At 38.6% G+C, this 21,109-nt stretch overlaps 1 protein-coding gene across 3 annotated transcripts in view; it reads right to left on the minus strand.

Moving 5' to 3' along the window:
- NCAM2 (neural cell adhesion molecule 2) overlaps positions 1-21,109 on the minus strand; it is a 201,140-nt gene that overhangs the window by 7,986 nt on the left and 172,045 nt on the right. The window contains exons 16-17 of one of the 3 annotated variants that reach the window (XR_014563577.1): positions 13,762-16,869; positions 9,160-13,379 (exon numbers count right to left, since the gene is read on the minus strand). Coding sequence is in view for 2 of the 3 variants with exons in the window: in XM_083736450.1 (XP_083592576.1) it covers positions 558-762 (205 nt within the window). In the remaining variant the exon portion in view is untranslated. Of the gene's footprint in view, positions 1-557; positions 763-9,159; positions 13,380-13,761; positions 16,873-21,109 lie in introns of those variants that run through there. The other 2 variants (XM_083736450.1, XM_083736451.1) reach the window with 2 other exon arrangements.

Genomic DNA, 21,109 nt, shown 5'->3' on the forward strand with positions numbered 1-21,109 from the left:
TAATTATAACCTGCATGGAAGCACATCTGTGAGCTCTTGGCAATTCAACACACCTGCAGTCTCTTAACAATTTAACTAATTAGCCGGGGGGGGGGGTACCTGCTGCACCGAATGCAGCGATGGGATAGGGTAATTGATTATTTTGAAAACTGCATTTAAGTTGATCAAATGCTTTGTATGATACTGGCTGGAGTGGAGTGGTGAGAAGGGTTGTTTTGCAGCTGTTTGATTATATTATTTAAAAATAAAAGATAAGCAAAGATATCGCGGGGAAGTTTTTATTCCATCGCCCCAGTCCCTGCGCTAACACAGTTGGTGAAGAACCAGCAAGGACTGGAGCAGCATGTCTGGAGTTAAAGAACACAATTTGTGCCAGTCACCTGTTGGCACACCACTGAAATCGTGCAGTGGGCCATAAAGAAGCTGTAGTTAAATGACACAGTGAATAAGCTTTCTCAACCTTGGAGACCCAAGGTTGTTCTGTGAATGGCAGTTCGTGACAGATTCACAATTCACATATGCTTGTCCTTTGGCTAAATGTTGTGACTAATACTCACAGATATGCAGCCTTCCCCTCCTCTAGCTCTTTACTCTTCCCACTGGAGCCACTCTTCTTTCCACAGATCCTTCTGGTGATGCACATCAGCAATCCACATTGCCTTACAAAGAAGCAGCTGACATCAGTCACGACAAGGATTAATAAAAGGGCAGCTACACCCAGTCCAATGACTGCACCGAGTCCAAGTCCATTAAAAAGTGTGTCTTGAAAACAAACAAAATAGACAAAGGCAATCCGGTTAATCTACTGTGATGCATTCACAAAGGGAAGAGCTTATATGTCTTGATGGCAGGCCTACTTTTGCACATTAAAGGCCTTAAAGTACTTCAGACTTTTCTAGCAAAACAATTTTCTTCTACTGCAATGCAGTATGCATTGTGCCTGCTGGCTTTAAAGCGTGGCAGTTACATGCAAACTAGGAAGAGTGTTTTGTCAGGTAATTTAGCTACAGAATTCAATGGCTGATCATGTACTTTGGAGATAATCAAACATTATAGCTCAAAAGGGGTGTTATTTTTAGAACATGCATTATTTGATTGATGGTTTGTCAGATCCCATCATTCCACTGTTGAACGAAACAGAAAGGTTATATGTAAATACTTTTTTAAATGCTACAGTTAGTACAAATAGACACTTTTCAAAGTTAATTGTGCAGCTATTAGTTCACACTTGATGAACTCCAAATATATTTTTGTACTTATTCCAGTGTAAACACACAGAACTTCATTAAGTTTACTCTGGAGTTGAAGCAGAATAAAAATTGGTTGAAAATGTTTATCCAGACTACACGTCCATACAATTGGCCTTTGGCAGAAAAAATCATTTGGGAGGGATAGGGGACCTTATCTGAAGGTAATAAATAAATATACAAATGTAGTTTTAAAACTATTAATTACAAAATTCAACACTTTCAATATTTATTCCAGTAAATTATTTTACATAACTTTCCTATCCCACCCAAGTGCATTATAGTAGACAGAGATCATCTAAGCCTACAAAACAAAATATTGAATTGCATAATTGCATATGACTGGCTGGTTGTGTCACGCCTTTGCAGCTCTAGCAAGACCTGGCATATTAGGAGCATAGGAAGCTGTGTCACCTTGTATCACACCATTGGTCCATCTAGCTCACAACTGTCTACACCTGGGATGGGGAACCTGTTGCTGGACTCCACCACCTATCACCCTTGAACATTGGCCATGCTGACACTGAAAGGGATCCAGCTTCATGTGGAAGGCCACAGCTTTCCATCTCTAGTGTACACTGACCACCAGCAGCTGGAGATGTTTGGATTTAATGGGAACCTTTTCACATGTGCTTTGCTACTGATTACAATCCTGACATCTCCTTAGCAACAGTAACAGCACCACCCTCTTTTCTGCAGTAGTAATAGCTCTGATATCTGTGTTCCAAGATATAGCTGGGCCTTGAATGTCAAAAAAATGCCAGGGTGGGCTGTTGTCATATGGCATTTACTCAGCCCTTAGGAAGAATGGACATAGATAGTGGTGGTGAAGAATAGAGAATTGACAGATATACACTAATAAAATTTGTCTGTTTGTTATACCATCTTATTTTGTTCTATTTGTTATGTACTTGAAGCTGGAAAGTTGACTGCTATATTCTAGACATCAAATAGCAAATATGGTCTGAAAGCCTTATATAGACCAGAGCCCCAATACATGCAGCGCTATTAAAACAAATTTCAAATGGTGCAAACCTATTACTACCAAAAAGGATGCTGACACAACTAGAAAGGAAAAAAGTAGGACTAGTAATTAAGAGTGGGAGTGGAGCATGTTCTCTTGTACTTAGGACAGGACTAAGCCTGAGGTCGGGCACTGCCATTGGGAAGTGGCTACAGATTATGAGTTTGGCTGGATCAGTTGCAGATATGTAGACATGAAATTCTGTGAGATTGGGGGGGGGGGAGAGACCTCTGGATATGAGGGAAATATAAATTCCTGATTATAGAGAGGCTTCAGAGGGTGTTTAGTTTAACGTATTTAAAAGGCCCCTTCAGATCTTCACACTGAGGTCTGAAATGGAGCCAGCATGCACAAAGAGATGCTGGGGGGGGGCAGGGTTTCCATGCATGCCCCTTTCCCCCTCCCCAGTTGAAGCCCTCAGATGTTTACTCAAATTCCTGAAATAGGGTTTACACTAATTTAAATTGTTCATTCACTGAAAGCTTTGCGCAGGCAAAAATGGTAACAATGCCATAAGTATATCTTCTTACGTGTAGAACAATGTATTTGCAATGTATCATCTAACATTAGAGGAACTGTTGTTTTTGTTTTTGCAGTGCATGAGAAATCTAGCTTGATAAAAACAGTCTTCCCTTCTGAATCCATGCTGAAGCAAAGAGAGCACAAGCCTTTTCACCTTTCACCTTTTCACCCATCTCTTGTTTTCTTTTTAACCCCTACAGCTGAAAGGCCCTCTGTGTACATCATGCTAGCATACTCAATGATTACCCTGGGCTATAGGTTGCTGATGTGTTAATAGTGGATGTATCTATGCACTATGGACTGCAAAAAGATCAAACCTATCCATTCTGAAGGAAATCAACCCTGAGTGCTCACTGGAAGGACAGATCCTGAAGCTTAGGCTCCAATACTTTGGCCACATCATGAGAAGAGAAGAATCCCTGGAAAAGACCCTGATGTTGGGAAAGATGGAGGGCAGAAGGAGAAGGGGACAACAGAGGATGAGATGGTTGTACAGTATTCTCGAAGCTACCAGCATGAGTTTGGCCAAACTGCGGGAGGCAGTGGAAGACAGGAGTGCCTGGCGTGCTCTGGTCCATGGGGTCCAGAGTTGGACACAACTAAATGACTAAACAACATCTATGCACCAACCCCTTCACAACTGTAGCTGGGCCATGTGAAAGTTTGAACGTTTACTGCTTTGTCATACATTGCATTTCACAAAACATGGGAAATGGAACTTAGTGATTAAAGACTACTGGACACCCCAATTCTTTCAGCAGCAGCAATAATAAATAATTTATTTTATATAAGATTGCGTAGGTCGGGCTTGGTGAATTGTACATCTCAATCCCAGAGAATCACCTTTGGTTGAAGGATGGTACAATTGTTCCACAATGTTGCACATAGAAAAATTCAAAGTAACTTTGGGAGGTCCTGCTTAGGCCAAATATCTGAAGAAATATTGAGGCAAGAAATGAAAATCTAGGGGGAAATGATCAGGCCAGTAATGCTGCAATTTACTTATTTCTTATCCCTCCAGGCTCAGTCATTAATTATATGACTCATAAGATAATTTAGATGAGTTCAATGAAATTAGGACAATTTTCTTTCTTTCTTTATGTATAACATAGGAGCAGTGAGGCACCACAGCCAAGATAACAACTGGGAACTATTATAAACATATAGAATAATTTTGCAATACCAGGACACTGTTCACTGGCTTATATGCAATTTCAGAAGGTCTAAGGGCAATAGTCACAAATTTTGATTAATGATTCGGACTGTCTCACTAAAAAGACTGGCTGCTTTTGCATTCTATTTCAGATTACTGGGTAACCTAACCCCAGTTTGAACTGCTGTCTCTAATTCAAAAGAAAATAGTTTGTCAATCTTATCTTTAATTGGTGAAATTCATCCAAGCTTTCTTACAAATTTATTTATTAGCTAATTATTTTTAATGCCCTTTATCAGCTATGATCCCAGGGTGATAATTTAAAACCAATACAAAAGGCAACCATAATACAATGTAGCAAGAGGACAACCTTCGGCTTAGTAAGCATGTTACAAAAAGCCAAACCATGGTTTAGTGTAAACAAGCATGCACATGGCTGCCACACTCCATGAATCCTGCTGCTGATCTGCAGCTCTGAGCTAAGTCCTGTGGCGCTTGATCTGTAATGGTAGATTCACATATGCTATAGTCATATGTTGGTGAGCATTAATGTGTTCAGCGGCTCTGGGTATAACAGATAAATTTTTCGTTGATGTAATCTACTGCTGCACAGCTCAAAGCAGATCTTTGAGATCTTCAGATATTTGTGCCAAATATTTGTGTTGAGGTAGCTTTGTGAAACTGAGGCTCAGGCTTAACTTTAGTCAAACCTGGAATCTATTCCACTAGCCCAATGACCTTTTTAATGCCAGGGGAGGGAGCAAAACGAATACAGTTTGGAAAGGGGAGAAAAATGAAATTGAGAAATAGTATGGGAAGAGGCCCCTTAATTCCCCCATCCCATTTCCCTGGTCCAAATGGCTGCATTGCCAAACAACTGGTGTTAATACTTTGGTTTTAACTTACAATCTGTTGAAGAGTGAATGGTCATTTATGATTAAGTTTTTGGAACCCAAATTCCATACAAGTGAGCTGAATTTATGTGGATTTCACTTCAAAATCTGAATGAAATGGCCTTTAGGTATGTTCTCCGCCCACACTTTCTAGCCTGTCTCTCAGAAATGCCTTGGGTTAAAACGGAAATCATGCCAAACCCCAAGTTCCCCCTACATACACTACATCACATCTCACACTATCAGCAAAAATGGCTTTGTCCCCTTCTCCCTGTGGGAGAATTTTGTGGACAGTGCTCTGCCCACCAATAAATCTAAAGCCTACCATCTTTTCTTGCAATGCTGATGGATTTCAGGCAGTGAGCTTAACATTACTCAGGATAAATCCTGTATAAGCAGAGAGCTGCAGAGGCTGCAAGGCATTGATTGTATCCATTGATTGTATCCAACAATCCACGAGTGGCATTCTGCTTGCACAGTAGATCTTCCCCTTCTCCCATCCCTGCTTCAGAAGGTCCCCAAACCCTCTACAGAAGATTCTGAGGGTGCATAAGAAGGGGGCTGCTGGAGATAGGGAAGGAGAAGAGGAGAAATTTCCATTTCATAAGTGGGAGCCTGCTACATGAGGGTGGCAGCATTGGATAAAACCCTAAATTTGTGCATCCCTAGTGTGCAAGTCTGGCAGGTAGAATCCTCCCACTACATAAATGGGTGAACAAGACTTGATTAAGTAATGCTATCCATCACAACTATGGTCTGATCATGTGCTTTCAACTCACTCTTTGGTGAGTTCCTAAAACTATAAAGCCCCATTTAATCATCTTGCTCCTGCTGAGAATAGCACATCCCTTTATACTTTCACTTTAAGTTATTGGGTTTTTTAATTATGTGATGTTTTAATTTATTAATTAATTGAGTGGAGCAATTAATAGTTCTAATCCCATTAGCAACATAACTGATTAGAATTTCATGGTTGAAGGAGACAAGAAGTGATCTGATTCACGAAGGGATATAAGCAAGAAAGGAGACAACCTCAACAGGTGCTAAACTTAATTAGCCGAAGAAGCAGCACAACAAACATTATCTTCAAGTTGCCCCTAATGAGCAGTTTATATCCAAAATGCATTGAGATGCATTTCTTCATGTTATATTGCTTCATGACACTTGCAGAGATTATTTTCTCTCTTGTTTCTTTGTTGTCCCCCCCCCCAATCCACCAAAGAAACTTGCATACAAGCGTCTGCATTGGGACTGTTCTTTGGGACACAACCCCATAAATACAACAAATAGCTGGGGAAGAGAGATGCCCTTACTTCCAGCCCTCTTGGAAATCCAGATCACATAATTGGAGACAGATTCTGAGCACCCAACTCTCAACTAAAGATGTCCAGTGTGCAAAAAGCAAAATAAACCAAAGCAGACTTTCCCCCCCATAAAAAAGCTCAGATTTTTATTTTTCTCTCCCCCTAAGGGGAGAATAGCAACTTTGTAGAATTTTCTCCACCACTTTCTTGTGGTGATCACCACCATAGAGCTTGAGCTACTGTTACATAAATGGCTACAGAGAAAATGAAAGCCTTTGCAGAAAGCAGAACAAGGAGAGATGGTTTTGCAAAGCAATGCAGTTATGAAGCAAACATACATCAAATTGTAAAGAAAGGAAATAAAATATTGAATTTTATGGGCAACACTCTGTGTAATGAAAATCTCAAATCTCAATCGATCACATATTTTCATACTTAATTCTAGTGAATTGAGCGTCGGCAGTTTGCAATTGAGAAGTCAACATTTTGCAAGCTAGTTACAGATTTTAAAATAGTGGGCTGTATAAAATTTGCTAATTTGGATCCTGTGTTTATTTTGATTGGCATTTGTCAAAAATGTACTGGTTCCACAATTCTATCACTTTCAAATATGCATAGCTTTTCATAAATGAAAATAGCATGCCTTATCTATGGTCCTGTCAAGTTAACTATAATGTTCAATAAGCGTTACTCAAAAACTTTTGAATGTGTTATCACTCACAACCCTTTTAATTACAAATATGTTAACTATGACAGAGGGCTTTGTTCTGAAAATATTCCATCAAAGCAGAATCAGACAAATGAGTTGACATGTGAAAATTAGTATTAGCAGGTAGTACCCATCAATATATAGCAGAGGTAGCAAACATTGCTCCTTCTATATGTAATTAGAATAAAACTTCCAACATCTCTGATCATTGGCCATGCTGGTGAGGCTGATGGGAGTTCTAATAACATCTGCAGGACACCACAAAGCTGTATTTTAAAGTACAGCATTTTAAAAATGATTCTGAGTACCTGTGATTGCAGGAAACTAGCTGCATGTGACAATTTAGGGATCAGATGGGCAGTGTATCCAACCAGTTCAATACTTCAGGAAGCCATGTAAATTATGTGGACCACTCATTACCTGCACTGGTCTATTCTTCTGTTTTAGCTTAGAAAAAGAGGGCCTTAATGTAATCTGTTGTAATATTTACCTGCATGGGAATAAAGGATTGTATCCAATGCTAGTTTTACTCAGAATAAGCTCAGCAAAATGCATTTGTTAGTGGTGTTCATTAGTTTGAATGTGTCTACTCTGAGTGCTTTGGTCCATGGGGTCATGAAGAGTCGGACATGCTAAACGACTAAACAACAACACTCTGAGTCGAACTAGCATTGCCTACAGCCCATAATTACTAATTTTAAAAGATGCCGAAATCACCATGACATTCATGTCAAATGATGGTTCAGTAAATGGGAATGGAATACAAACAATATTTCTTACTGGTCCCAGTTTATTTCAATTTGAAATAGTAGATATCCAAGACCAAGCTTTGGAAGGTGAAAGTATTACCAACAAAATCTCAGTGTGGTGACTCTATATAGCTTGTCAGACACTGTGCCCTCCTTGGATTACAAGTAGGATTTTCTTTTTTTAATATGATTAATAAATTATCAGAGTAAAAATTAATTACACAGTTGCTAAGAGCTATTCCTCATGTGTTATTTTCCTCTGCACATCTATATGTTGGAATCAGAATAGGAAAAGGGAATCTTCACCCTTGGAACTGAATCCAGCTCTCCTGGCATAATAGGCCCTTGGGATTGTTCCGTGGCCCACCCTCTCTCCCTAGACCATGCCCCTGCTCCCTGCCTTCCTCGGATTGTTTTGACTGGCCAGGGTATGTCTATAACTGTGAAAATGCATCTTGATTTCCTATATGCAGGATGGGAAAATGTCTATGTGGAGAGAGGCCCCCTGTCTTTTACGTGGCTGCTGTAGTCTACCAATGGCAAGAGTAACCTCCATTGCTCCACCCATTTTGTTACTGGCCCTGCCCACAGCTGACATGAAGTCCCCATAAGTTTCCTTTTAAAAAAATGTGATTCTTGGACTGAAAGGTATGGAATCTTACTGGAGGAGCACCACATGCTTGTCACCCCCACTCTCATGATGCTTTAAGGCAGGTCTCTGACCTAAGACAGAACAGGTATACACGAGTTTAATAAGGAAGCAGGCACTTGCGTAGCTCTTTTGAAAAATGCTACCAAAATCACAGGCCTGAAATTCTTATGTTGTATGGCATAGCACCTTTCCCCCTAGCTGCTGCCATGTGTGCAGCCAAGTTTGAACTGATGCATATATGTCACACTCCCACAATACTATTGGTATTGTACTAGGGCTGTATCCCAGATTTGACCAAATCTCAAGCCAAGTCAACCTGATTCAGGTGGGTCTCAGCTTTGGTTGATTTGAAGTTGAGGCCTAAGGATAACTGATAGATTATTTTTATTGTTAATAGGACCTGACAATTTTGCTTGGTTTTTTAAATGTTATACTCAGACACACACATACACATACATGCGCGCGCGCACACACACACACACACACACACAATCTGAACACTATTATGTTTTACTGAAAGATCTTCATGATAAGCTAGGTTCTATGTCCACTGTAAAGAAGCAGTATGCCTCTGAATAGCAGTTTCTGGGCATTACAAATGGATTAAGGTCATGCTTGTGGGTTTCCCATAGGCATCTGGCTAGTCACTATGAGAACTAGATGCTGAACTAGACTGTTCTTATAGCTGCATCACATTTGGTAGGGTTCAGAATAAGAAGCAATAACCACAATGCAATGATTGTGTTTTCTTCAATATTTTACTGATAAGACAATACTGTCCTTTGACTTTACAAAAAAAAAGGGGGGGGAATCCTGAGAAGAATGTTATACAGTTAACTGTGATGTGGAAACGTGTGAATTAGAACAACAGTATCTTTATATATAATTAAAGAAACTACTGCTAAATGAATGTTACATCACTTTTCTTTATTACAAAAATGGCGTAAAGATTACATAAAACAAAATGGACATTAAACAAGTAATGAAAGACGTGCATAAGGTTACAAATGTTTTTGACATTACACTTGGGAAGATTTTGTGGGACATTACACTTACAATGCACACACTTGTTTTAAGGAAAAGATATGATGCATGACAGTAACCATCAGTGTGTACTAAAAGCCATTGAGACAGAATGTCAATGAGACATGAATGAATGAATAAAGAGTTACACAGTGCTTCATAAACTACTTTAAAACTATATATTCCTACATTTGGAAAGTGTTTTGTTTTTAAATAGCATTCCAGAGAAGATATTTAGTATGGACAGTTTCTCTCTCACACACACCCCCCTACACCCCACACCCCCACCTAAAATCATGGCTTATTGGGAATGAGAAGCAGTGACCCATGAACTTTAAAACCACAGTTCCCCATTACATCTGACCTTGGGGAACTGTGGTTTGCTCTAACCAAAGCTAGTTAAAGCAAACTAGGATCAAACTCTGGTTTGAACCAGGCTAGACTAGCTTAAGCCAGCTGTTGGGAACCTTTGGTGCTCCAACGTTGCTGAAATACAACTCCCATCATCCATTATCACTGACCATACTTGCTGGTGCTGTTGGGAGCTGTAGTACAGAAACATCTTGAAAGCCAGAGGTTCCTCACATCTGCTTTAAGTGAACCAGACATATGCTGGATATGCTTGATTTATTTTTCATGTGTTACAATTCAAATATGATTAGTAACTAAAAGAAGATAACAAAATAATGTTAAGACCAACTTTATATCAAATAAAAACAATTATTCTACAACCTGCAAATATACATTCCTGTAATTTGATTACTGAAATAAAGAGTTTACATTAATGGACAGCAACATGTTTTTGTATCCAGAGCTTTGATGCTAAGTAGATGTCTTTTAAAGATTTTGAAATACAAGAACAAATAAAATGCTAACCGATTCTAAGATCGATACACAATGCTCAATTTATTTCAATGTGTCTACTCTGGGCATGGCTGAAGCTGGATATCACACACAGTTTTGAACTTTGTGAATTAGTGGGTGCTTTAGTGAGGGTAGCTGTATTGCTGCCTAGAGATTTAGCTTTAGATGATGCCCTGCTTGTCACACCTTTAAATTCTTAGAGAATTGGTGTGACCCTCTAATAAAAAACCCCATAAAAATATGTTGCAATAATTAGAGAAATATGTTATTACTCACTCACATAGCACTTACTATTTAGTTAAATGCCTGTAAAAGGATCAGATTGGGCTAATAGGCTCTGGGCTCACACCATCTCTTTCCCCTTTACCCAAGCTATTTCTGCTTCCTTTGCTTCAGCACCTCCCCTTCACAACTCAGACTCTGTTTCATGGCTCTCCTTCCCTCATTCAGCACCCCTGTGCTGAAGTTCCTGCCCTTCATCTGAGCACTCAGATGTTTAACTTCCCATTCCACAGTCACAGCATCCCATCACCTTCTCCCTCCTCACTCATCACCAATATTTTTCAATGTTGAGATAGGTCAGAGCTGGATCAGGAGCTGTGAATATGATCCTGCCCCTTGTTTTGTCCACAGGAAAGCCCCACTGAAAGATGACAAGAGAAGGTGTAGGGACTCTTCATCCCAGGGGTGCCAACTTGGGATCCAGGCAATGGGTGTCCAATGGCACCTGTGACATAACATGACATTGTAGTGTCATGATGTCATGTTAATCAGTGCGCCGCAGCAGAGCTTCTGAGGCCTGGCAGGGCCTCGGACGCCTCAGATATCATGCCCAAGGCCTCCCACGACCTCCAAAGAGACTTCTGGTTTGTACTGTAAGAGCTGTTGGAAGGCCTGGTTGGGCCTCCAGCGCGACTTTGGGTAGAAACCGGAGGTCACATGGGAGCCCGCAGTGTGGGTACCAAGCACCCAGAAAAAAATTGTGGATGCCCGGGCATCTAGGTCACCCAATGCTTGGCGCCTACGCTTCACTTACGTTCAGTCTGAATGCCTGAAAGTCATGAATGCCTTTGCCATGGTCAACGTAAAGGGCAGTACAACTGATTCTACCCCAAACCCACCCACTGAAGTGTTCCTTTCCAAATAAGATATCTCGCATGTTTCCAGTGTTGTCTCTTTGGTAAGAAAGAGGTAGTCTGCTGCTGCCTTGCTTCCAGATATTTTTTGAGAGTTCACTTCCCTGATGGAACTGAGAAGCCATTTCATAGTAGAAAGACAGTAGGGAGAAATATAGACCTAAACCATCTAGAACCACCAATTGTTGCTACTCATTAGTGCCCATATAAACTAATAGCTGTAATAAGGGGGGCGGGCAATGCAGATGACACACATTTGGTAGCAATCCCCTCTGTTTCTCTATATATCCTATAGTATGCTTTCTATATGTTCCATTTATATATGGTACTTCACTCCTTCAGCGGGCATGGCTCTTTATTGCTTGTATGGAGACATGCAATTTCAAACTCTTATTAGAATCAACAATGCTATAGGCAGCCTCATTGCTGACTGATTAGACAAATTATATGGAAAAAAATTATTTATTCATTTATTAAAATATTTCTAGAGCATTATCCATACACAGCAGTAAGGCAGTATACAAAAAAGCAGAATTACAATAAAATTACAATAAAAAACAAATTGGCATTAGAAGCCAGCAGAACCCTCAAAAAAATAATAATGCATTTTCAGCTAGTGCCAACATTGCATTAATATATATGCTTCCTGCAACTCACAGGGAAGGTGGTTTCACAGGGAGGGTGACACTTGAACAGACCCTCTCTCTGTGAGTTGTAGAACAACCCAATATGTTTCTGAACATCTGTATAAGATATAGCCCAAGTGGTTCCTTCCAGGTGTGACCATTGGCCACATGCTGGCTGGGGCTGATGAAAGTTGCAGGCAACATCTGGAAGGCACTACATTGGCCACCCCACCTTAAAAATTCCCAGTCCTATTTTAAGTTCTATTGTTGTTATATTTCTATAGGATCCATAGTAGGTTTACATTAACAAGACGTGCAGATCGTAGAAGGAAAGGATGCTAACTAACAGCAACATCTAGTATCTAAATGATTATTTACTTATTAATTTTGACAGGCCAGTCAAACTGACAGCCTTCAATTCATCAAGATGTTTAGGCTTATGCATATTTAAAGCATATACACTAGCAGAGAGGATATGCACATGGTTAAGTATTTTTAGGACATCTGCCTAATGCAGATTCCCAACATATTACTAAAGGTTTTAGGAGTGAAGAAAGTGTATAGCTCATTAAGGTTTTGAAGTTGCAAAACAGCTGCTAGGTATTATTTGCTAAATTATAAATTGGCTAGTGAAGTTCCCAATATGAATGATATGTTGAATGATACCCATAAAAATAATGTGAAATAGAACATTTACTTTCCTAAATACAATACATAAGTGGATATCACTGACCATTGAGAAGTTTCAATCTTATGTTCTGTATTTGAAACACAGATTGAATGATAAGCTTATTACTATCCTACAATTTTCATGTAATCTATTTTTGCCTTTAGAAAAAATGTATTCCCTGGTATATTAAAAACATAACAAAATTATTAGACCTACCTACCTGTATAGTAGTTGCTTAATCATGAGACCTATTAGATGCCCAAAGGTAAGTAGTGTAAATTGTCTGACTATATAAAATGTCTGACTATTTAATAAGTAAAAATGATTAATTTGAAGAAATAACTAATTTTCTTTATAGAAATCTATGGTTGATGCAAGAAAGACTGAATAACTGAGCAAACTTCTCAGTGGGCAAAATTTTATGTAGGAAAACCAGACAGAGATGTCCTTGTTCCCTGTTCTGGGATACCAGCATGCTACGTTAAGTAAAATATACAAATGAAATAAAAGTAAATAATCAGACTAGTAAGATATCACTATTGTCATAGGATATCATGCATCTCTTATAATATTATGTTTTTCAGAACTGAAAACATCACCCCAGTAGCTCTTTGGGGAACCTTTGGACCTGCAGATGTTGCTAAACAGCATATCCCATCAGCCCTAGCAAACATGGGCAATGGCCAGGGATTATGAGAGCTGTAGTTGTAGAATCTAGAGAGCCAAAGATTTCCCACACCTTCATTAGAGAAGCATTTTGATTTGCTGTTAACCATGATAACTCAGAAAAGTATGTTACTTTAACAACTAAGGGAGGTAAAGGTAAAGGTAAAGGTACCCCTGCCTGTACGGGCCAGTCTTGACAGACTCTGGGGTTGTGCGCCCATCTCACTTAAGAGGCCAGGGGCCAGCGCTGTCCGGAGACACTTCCGGGTCACGTGGCCAGCGTGACATTGCTGCTCTGGCGAGCCAGAGCCGCACACGGAAACGCCGTTTACCTTCCCGCTGGTAAGCGGTCCCTATTTATCTACTTGCACCCGGAGGTGCTTTCGAACTGCTAGGTTGGCAGGCGCTGGGACCGAACAGCGGGAGCGCACCCCGCCGCAGGGATTCGAACTGCCGACCTTTCGATCGGCAAGTCCTAGGCGCTGAGGCTTTAACCCACAGCGCCACCTGCGTCCCAGTCAACAACTAAGGGAAGGGGAGAGTAAATCAAAGTTCCCATTTGTGTGGACTAAAAAATATCGGAGACACTTGGAGCTAATCCTACATCTGATCACCTGCTCATGTTCGGAGAGGAAAGAGCTATTGATGGCTACTAGACATGATGGCTATGTTCTGCCTCCATAGTTGGAGGCAACATTGCTTCTGGGTACCAATTGCTGGAATCCACTGGAGGGGACAGTGCTCTTGTTCTCAAACCCTGCTTGCTGGTTTCCCAGAGGCAAATGGTTTGGCACTGTGAGACAGGATGCTGGACTTGATGGACCATTGGCCTGATCCAGCAGGCTCTTCTTATGTTATATTTATGTGTAATAAACTGCTTTGTGGTGTGTGTGTGTGTGTGTGTGTGTGTGTGTTTGTATGTATGTGTTAAGAAGTTATAATTGTGGATATAATGGAGAATACTCTATTCCTACCAAACATGATTAAATGAACCAAGATTTCCACCTCCAATGTTCTGAAGAGGTTGCATTAAGTATGAATGTTGAATGTGTAAGTTTATGTCTAGAGTCAATGGATAAAACAAACACCATTAGATGAACTGGATAAGTGTTTAATGTTTCATGTATCTGTATTTGTTTAAAAACCAATAGAAATTGGGGGGGGGGGAGTTATAAATATGGATGGGATGTTGTTTATCTTGGGCAGTACTTCCAAAAATTATAAATTTCAAGCAATGTCAATTATTTAATTATCGCAATACATTAATGAAATGGCAAACTAAAATAAATACTTTAATGAGGCGAAACAAGAGATACATCCTACATTGTTGCCTTAAGGGGGATAGGCTGGCATTACCGCATATTGCTGATTATTTTTATGCTTGTCAGTTGAAGGATTTATCAGGAAGCATCATGGCAAGAAATGGAACAATTTCAGTCCTTAATGTAATAGAAGTTTGGAAATAATAACTGATATACCGTAAGGGTAAAATGGAAGGGGATAATCATATCCTCAAAACAGTCCACTCTAAGCAAGCATGAATTTACTGATACCTTTAAGAAGTGAAGATATGAAAGTTGACTAATGCAATTCTGTTCCCTGTTGATTTCCATATTTGAGAAATATTACGCAGAGTCTGAAAATGTGTTTTTCACACTATTTTAGAGAAAGAAGTTCCTTTGGTGGAGAGGAGGTGCAAATCTTGCTTTATACCTTTTTTAGGTAAATGAGAGCATAGCAAAGCATACCATAATTGCTACATAATAAAATGGGAAGTAATTTCCAGAGTGCTGAATCCACATGGGAAAAGTGCTGCTTTTCCAAGGGTAATAGAAATTTTCCTCCAGCAATAGGAACAGATGTGACACAGGTGAAATGAGGCATATTGATATCTCAGTTCTGATGCTGTCGAGTGACATAACTACAGAAACTATACAATAAGACCTGTGGCCTTTGGGTTATTATTTAAAGTTAGATTTTAAATTTCACATAGAGATACTGAATAGTATGAAACAAAATCCAATGATGAATCAGAGTTTTATTAGAGGATTGTTATATGGTAGTTTAAAATCATCAGGTATTATAATTATTTATCTGTGATCTTTACTTCAATATGTATTTCTAGATATATGTTTTAGTGTGTTATTCCTTTATATTAGCTGAACATTTATATGTATTTATATGAAAGAATGTGTTTTACCCTTAATACATAAAAAGAAAGGCCTTTCCCTATAAATTAATCCCTGTCATTCCAATAATTTACATACTAATAAAGCCAGTGATATAAAATATTGCCTATTACTGTGTTAATGGAATTATCACCAATATCTAATCTGGTGGATGTATTGAAAAGTAACAACATTTGGTGTAAAATTATTAACTGTCTCATATGGGAATGATTATTATTTTTTTGTAAAGATGTATTAGTTAAGGCAGGAATGGCTGCATTTTACCTACAATAAATAGTATATTTTACTCTCAGTCTTGGGACGGTATTCTGAGAGAGGTTTTAGTTGTCTGAAGAATTGTGATAGGAAGGAAAAATAGAAAAGGATTGGCTGGGGAACTTACAAAGCCTATAGAGGTACGAAATGGCTGCTTTTTTGTTTTTGAATATATATACACATATAAATCTAAACTATGTTAAAATATATATTAGGCAAAAACGCTCCGGCCTGAAGTTCTGCATGCATTCCAATATGCTTCTGCAGGTTTCCCCATTGACTTTAATGTCAGAAATATCATTGTACAGGGATATATAAACAGGCTCTCCCTGACTGCACAGTGAATGGAAAAACACAGGTAGGGACAGTAAAACTCTTTATGGGTATTTAAGAGGTCCCAACTATATTTAATAGTTCTTTAGAAAGGGCTGAACTTCAACACTTTGCTTTAAAAACAAAAAACAAACAATGTCATAAGAAATAATAAAGAGCATATAAATACATCTTAATAAAGGCACAGCAATATGCATAGTGGCATATATGAAACCAAAGTATTCTAATAGACTATTCAAGTCATGTGATAAAATTGAACTACAGGTCAACCCATGGGCCAATGTATAACTATGCTTGTGGTTGTTGCATTGTTGTTTTGCAAAGAAACATAATTGAGACAGAATGGCAACATTTTACTCCAAACCATGCTACAAGTAGCTAATTGTGTTGTGTGTTTGCCATAAGATTGAAACTGTTTCCACAAGTGATGCTGAGAATCTATCATTTTGAACTGAATCTACTTCTATACCGTGAAGATTCTACATTTAAATTGCATATGCATGAAATACAAAAGATGATTTAAGCATCACTTCTGAAAACATTCTTAGGGTTTCCCCAATGAAAAAAAGCCACTCGTAAGGAACATTCATTCATGCATAGTTTCTTCAGTTGCTTTCATGTTGATGTAATATAACAAATGTTCCAGAAAGTCCAATAGTATCCAGGTCTGTTATTTCCCCTTAAATAGGAAGTTCACAGAAAGAAAGAAAAACCTCGTACAATGTTCTGCATGGTTCACCACCAATATGAAAACGTGCACAATAGACTTATGACTATAAGGAAAACAAAGCCAGCAGCATTCAGCTGCCGTGACTGGCATCCATTTCCACCTTTACGGGCTTCGCAGCAGGTATCTGCTTTGATGAAGATTGATATAAAAATCAGAAGTGTAAGAAAAAAATTGACAAAAATGAAAAAAAATATTATAAAATGTGAAAAAAGAAAATTAAAAGGAAACAGTGATAGTGAGAAAGAAAAAAGAGAAAAAATAATTAATGCAATATTTATACAATGTCAAAGACATTTACTTAAACCAATTACTTTAAAATGTTGAAAATGTAGGTAAATGAAGGGCCCTTTTTAAAAAACGTGAAACAAATATCGTCTGAAGTAGGAGGAATTACCAGGTTAAGATACTGAATATACTTTCAGTAAAAGTGCACCATAAGAGCCCTAGGACAACAATATGAATTTCAGGTGGAACCACACCACTGCTAATCCCATTTTAGTCCTTCTACTGATATTATTAGACAAGCCAAGGTGCCATGTTACCAGTCAAAATCTGATTTTGCAAGATTGCAATGGAACAAAATGGCCTCCCATTCACCAACATTTAATACCTTGCTAAGGTGCAGACAATAAATTATGAGTCATTATGTTGCCTTCAGCTGATCTGCAGTACATATTAGTTAGATACAGCTCTTTCTGTTCCGTTACTTTGGAAGTAGTGAGAGGCTATGCAATTTTCATCTTTTAAAGTGTTGGTAGAAATCCTATTGAAGTGGCTGAGCTATAAATCAGTTTGGCATATCTTGCTACACTGTGCAGGTTCCGCATGCAATGTATATGGATGGTGGTGGCATGTATGAAGCCCAAAGCTCTATCACATGAATGACCTTATCTGATTGGTAATAGCAAAATGCCATTCATCCATTCATTTTATGTAAGAAATAAGTTGCACTGGGGAAAAAAATGTTATTCAGGTTCAGCGCAGGGCCACAGAAGTCTATGGGCATATGTAACTCAAGTCCATTAATTCCAGTGGGTCTATCCTGATTAGATGGATGTAATCCATCTTCCTCCCAATGAAGAACCTCAGTTCTAGCCACGTCTACTCAGAAATAACTCTTATTGAATGAAATGAAGCTTATTCCCAAGTATGTAGGGTGATGATTGCAGCCTAAGTGTCTTTGACACCTCCAGTCATTGATCAAAGAGCAGAAATGGGGAAGAACAAATGGAGGGTTCTTCCTTTGCCCTACAAATCACCAGCAGAGCAGAAATGGTGGGTGAGTGGGAGTATATATTAGTTCTGGATTTTTTTTGTCTTTTAAACAGTTTCACAATGAGAGAGAAATAATTACATCAGATCCAGGACTGGGTTTGCTCCAGTTCTGGGAGCATGATGGGGACAGTTTCAAACATAAATGTTCCCATCACCATTTTTGACATTAGTGCTCCAGTGTTGGAGAGAAACTGGCTGTGAACTTTTCCACAACAACATACAGTAGAGGAAACCTCTGATTTCATACCTCCTTCTCCAAGGGAGATACAATAGATCAAACACTCCTATCATTATAAGCATATACAGCAAATGCAACTAATAGAATTTTCTATGCCTCTGTCCTACAGGACTTTAAATGTAAGATTTCTAAGTAATTCATGTTGAGTTTCTGACTTTCTGCTGCTCTTTCTTGCCAATAGCTATGTTTCACCTTAGCCTTCTCACATTCCATTGGAAAATTACTCCAGATGCCTCTGGATCAGCACATAAGCTTCTGAGGCATCAGCCTATTTTTATGCTGGGGATGGTGGCATGCTGCTCAGAAGAGGTATGTAATTCCCAGCAAGCATGCTCCACTTAGCCTGACCTATACTACTTTCCCCAACTAGTTTTTTCCCCCTTAGAAAGAAATATTAGAAGCTGTTGTGATACAGACAGGACATCTCTCCAAGAAGGGCTTGGAGATAATAGCTTGCTAGATCAGGCCAATTGCCCATCTAGTCTAGCATCCTGTTATCACAGTGGCAGCCAGATGCCTGTGGCAAACCAGTGAGCAGAACATGAGCACAAGAACACTCTCTTGTGGTTTCCAGCAACTGGTATTTGGAAGCATTGCTGCCTCCAACTGTGGAGGCAGAGCATAGCCATTATAGCTGGAAGCCATGGATAGCCCTCTCCTCCATGAATTTGCCTAATCATATTTTAAAGGCATCCAAGTTGTTCGCAACCACTGCCTCCTGGGATAAAGAGTTCCATAGCTTGACTAGCGAGCTACTATGACTTCCAGATTTCACTCCTGCTCTGTCACTTCCAGTTCAGACCCCTTAAATTAAGATTTTTTGGGGGGTCCAACATGCACCACTTTACACTTGTTTATATTGCATAGCATTTGCAATTTTACTGCTCATTCACTCACTTTGGAGAGGTCCTTTGTTCAAATTCTCTTTTTTGTTTTTGAGAACCCTGAACAATTTAGTGTCAGCCGCAACGTAGCCACCTCACTGCTTACTCCTAACTCTAGATCTCTAGGATCTCTCAGCTGGTTGAGCAAAGGCATTTTCCACACATCTCTAAGACGACAGCAACTAAGAGCAACATTGCACAACCCAACAGCATTGATCAGGTCTCTGTTTCTGAGACAGTAGATGCCACATCTGAGAAATGGGAAGAAATGGCTACTACACAGTTCTCTTGCTTTGAAATGTCCTCTACTTTTGAACCGAGGCAGTGCTTTCCAAATTATTTAAGAATGTGAGCAGCTTAATATGGAGGGTTTGAAATAAAGGAGCACAAAAAGGAAAGATAGCAGTGTTGGTCCATAAGAAAAATTACACACTCCACAGTAGGGCAATAATTTTATTTGGTCAAGAAAAATATCACAAAATAGTGTCAAATTTAATAATTGTGTGATTTTCTCCGAATAAACACATTTTTATGCAGTGCATGTTTTGCAGCGAATTTATCCTAATATAATCCATTTTGTATGTAATCCTCACCAATATATTCATTTTTATGCACAATTGTTCCTAACAAATTCATTTTTAATTAGTTGGAGAACTGAGTTGAAAAAGTCCGATAAGGGTGAATTTCAAAGAATAGTTGTTTCTCCATTCCCATTGTATTTCAGAAACTAGGAGTTTGATAAATTCACCTTTAAAAGTGAACTGAATTCTCCAAACCCATTCCTAGAAAGAACCATTTAATTTACCCACTTATAGTTCTTACAGAGCATACTGGTGTGGCAATGTAACTACTGCACTGTAGATGCTGTAACATGTTGAGTGGTAATAGGACAGAGAGGAAGAAGCAGACCTGATTGTCAAGATTTCTTTCCCATAGAACCCTACAGGGTGGACTCAGAGACCCACAATGGTTTCTTACTCCAGGTTCTGCTTGGCAGGTTCTAATCACAGTATCCCATTTTTGATAAAAAAAATCCTTACAGTATAACCTGTTTTCTTTGGCTCACCACTGAAGTTTACACTCAGACTTCCTCCCTTGGGTATCTCTCTTTCACAGCTCTTCATCTCACAATTATCTCTTTTATATATATATATATATATAATTTTTTATTAAATTTTCTTTTACAAATTAATCAACACAATCTTGTTCTCATATTTCCAATTTTTTGAACTTCCACCAGCTCCTCACAATTATCTCAATGTGCCTATGCTGGCGAAAGATGTCTAGAGTTTATCATTAATCTGCACTGGATCATGGACGCCTCAATTGTTTCCACAATTCAGCTGTGCTTGCAAAGAACAGTAACATGACTGAAGCTGTGTACATGCTACCATTGGTGTTTGAAGATGAGTACTACATGATGTTACCCACAATTGATATGTAACTTGTATTTTCTTGAAAAATACTTTAAAACAAATAAAACTATTAAAGCTTTTCCATAATGCAACAAAATAAAAGAAACTAATCTAAATAAAAACAGAAACAGAGAGAGGAAGAGAAAGAGAAAACACCAAATGAAAACAAAAAAGAATGGAAGAAAATGAACAAAGAAGAAAAATATAAAGGAATTTTGATTTTCTGTCTGTCAGTTACATAAAATAAATAATTCAAAATAGACATTCTAGAATGACATCCAACTGATCTACTTTCTGTTAGGCATCCCCTAACAGATCTTCTGACCCAAATGTCTCAAATTAATTCATTTTCCTTTTCACACAAAAAGTTTAACAATGGTTCTCTAATTCTTGATATTAATAAAACTCTGAAATGTTTATCCAATCAAACGTATCAACTTCTTCTCCAATAACTTCAACTACCATTCCTCCATATTAAACAATAATAACTCTTTCCATATTTATCCACATAAGACTCTTTCTGCTGTGATCATATATTAAAATAATATTCCA

This window comes from Podarcis gaigeae (genome assembly GCF_964106915.1).
Source record: "Podarcis gaigeae genome assembly, chromosome: 4".
Taxonomy (NCBI): domain Eukaryota; kingdom Metazoa; phylum Chordata; class Lepidosauria; order Squamata; family Lacertidae; genus Podarcis; species Podarcis gaigeae.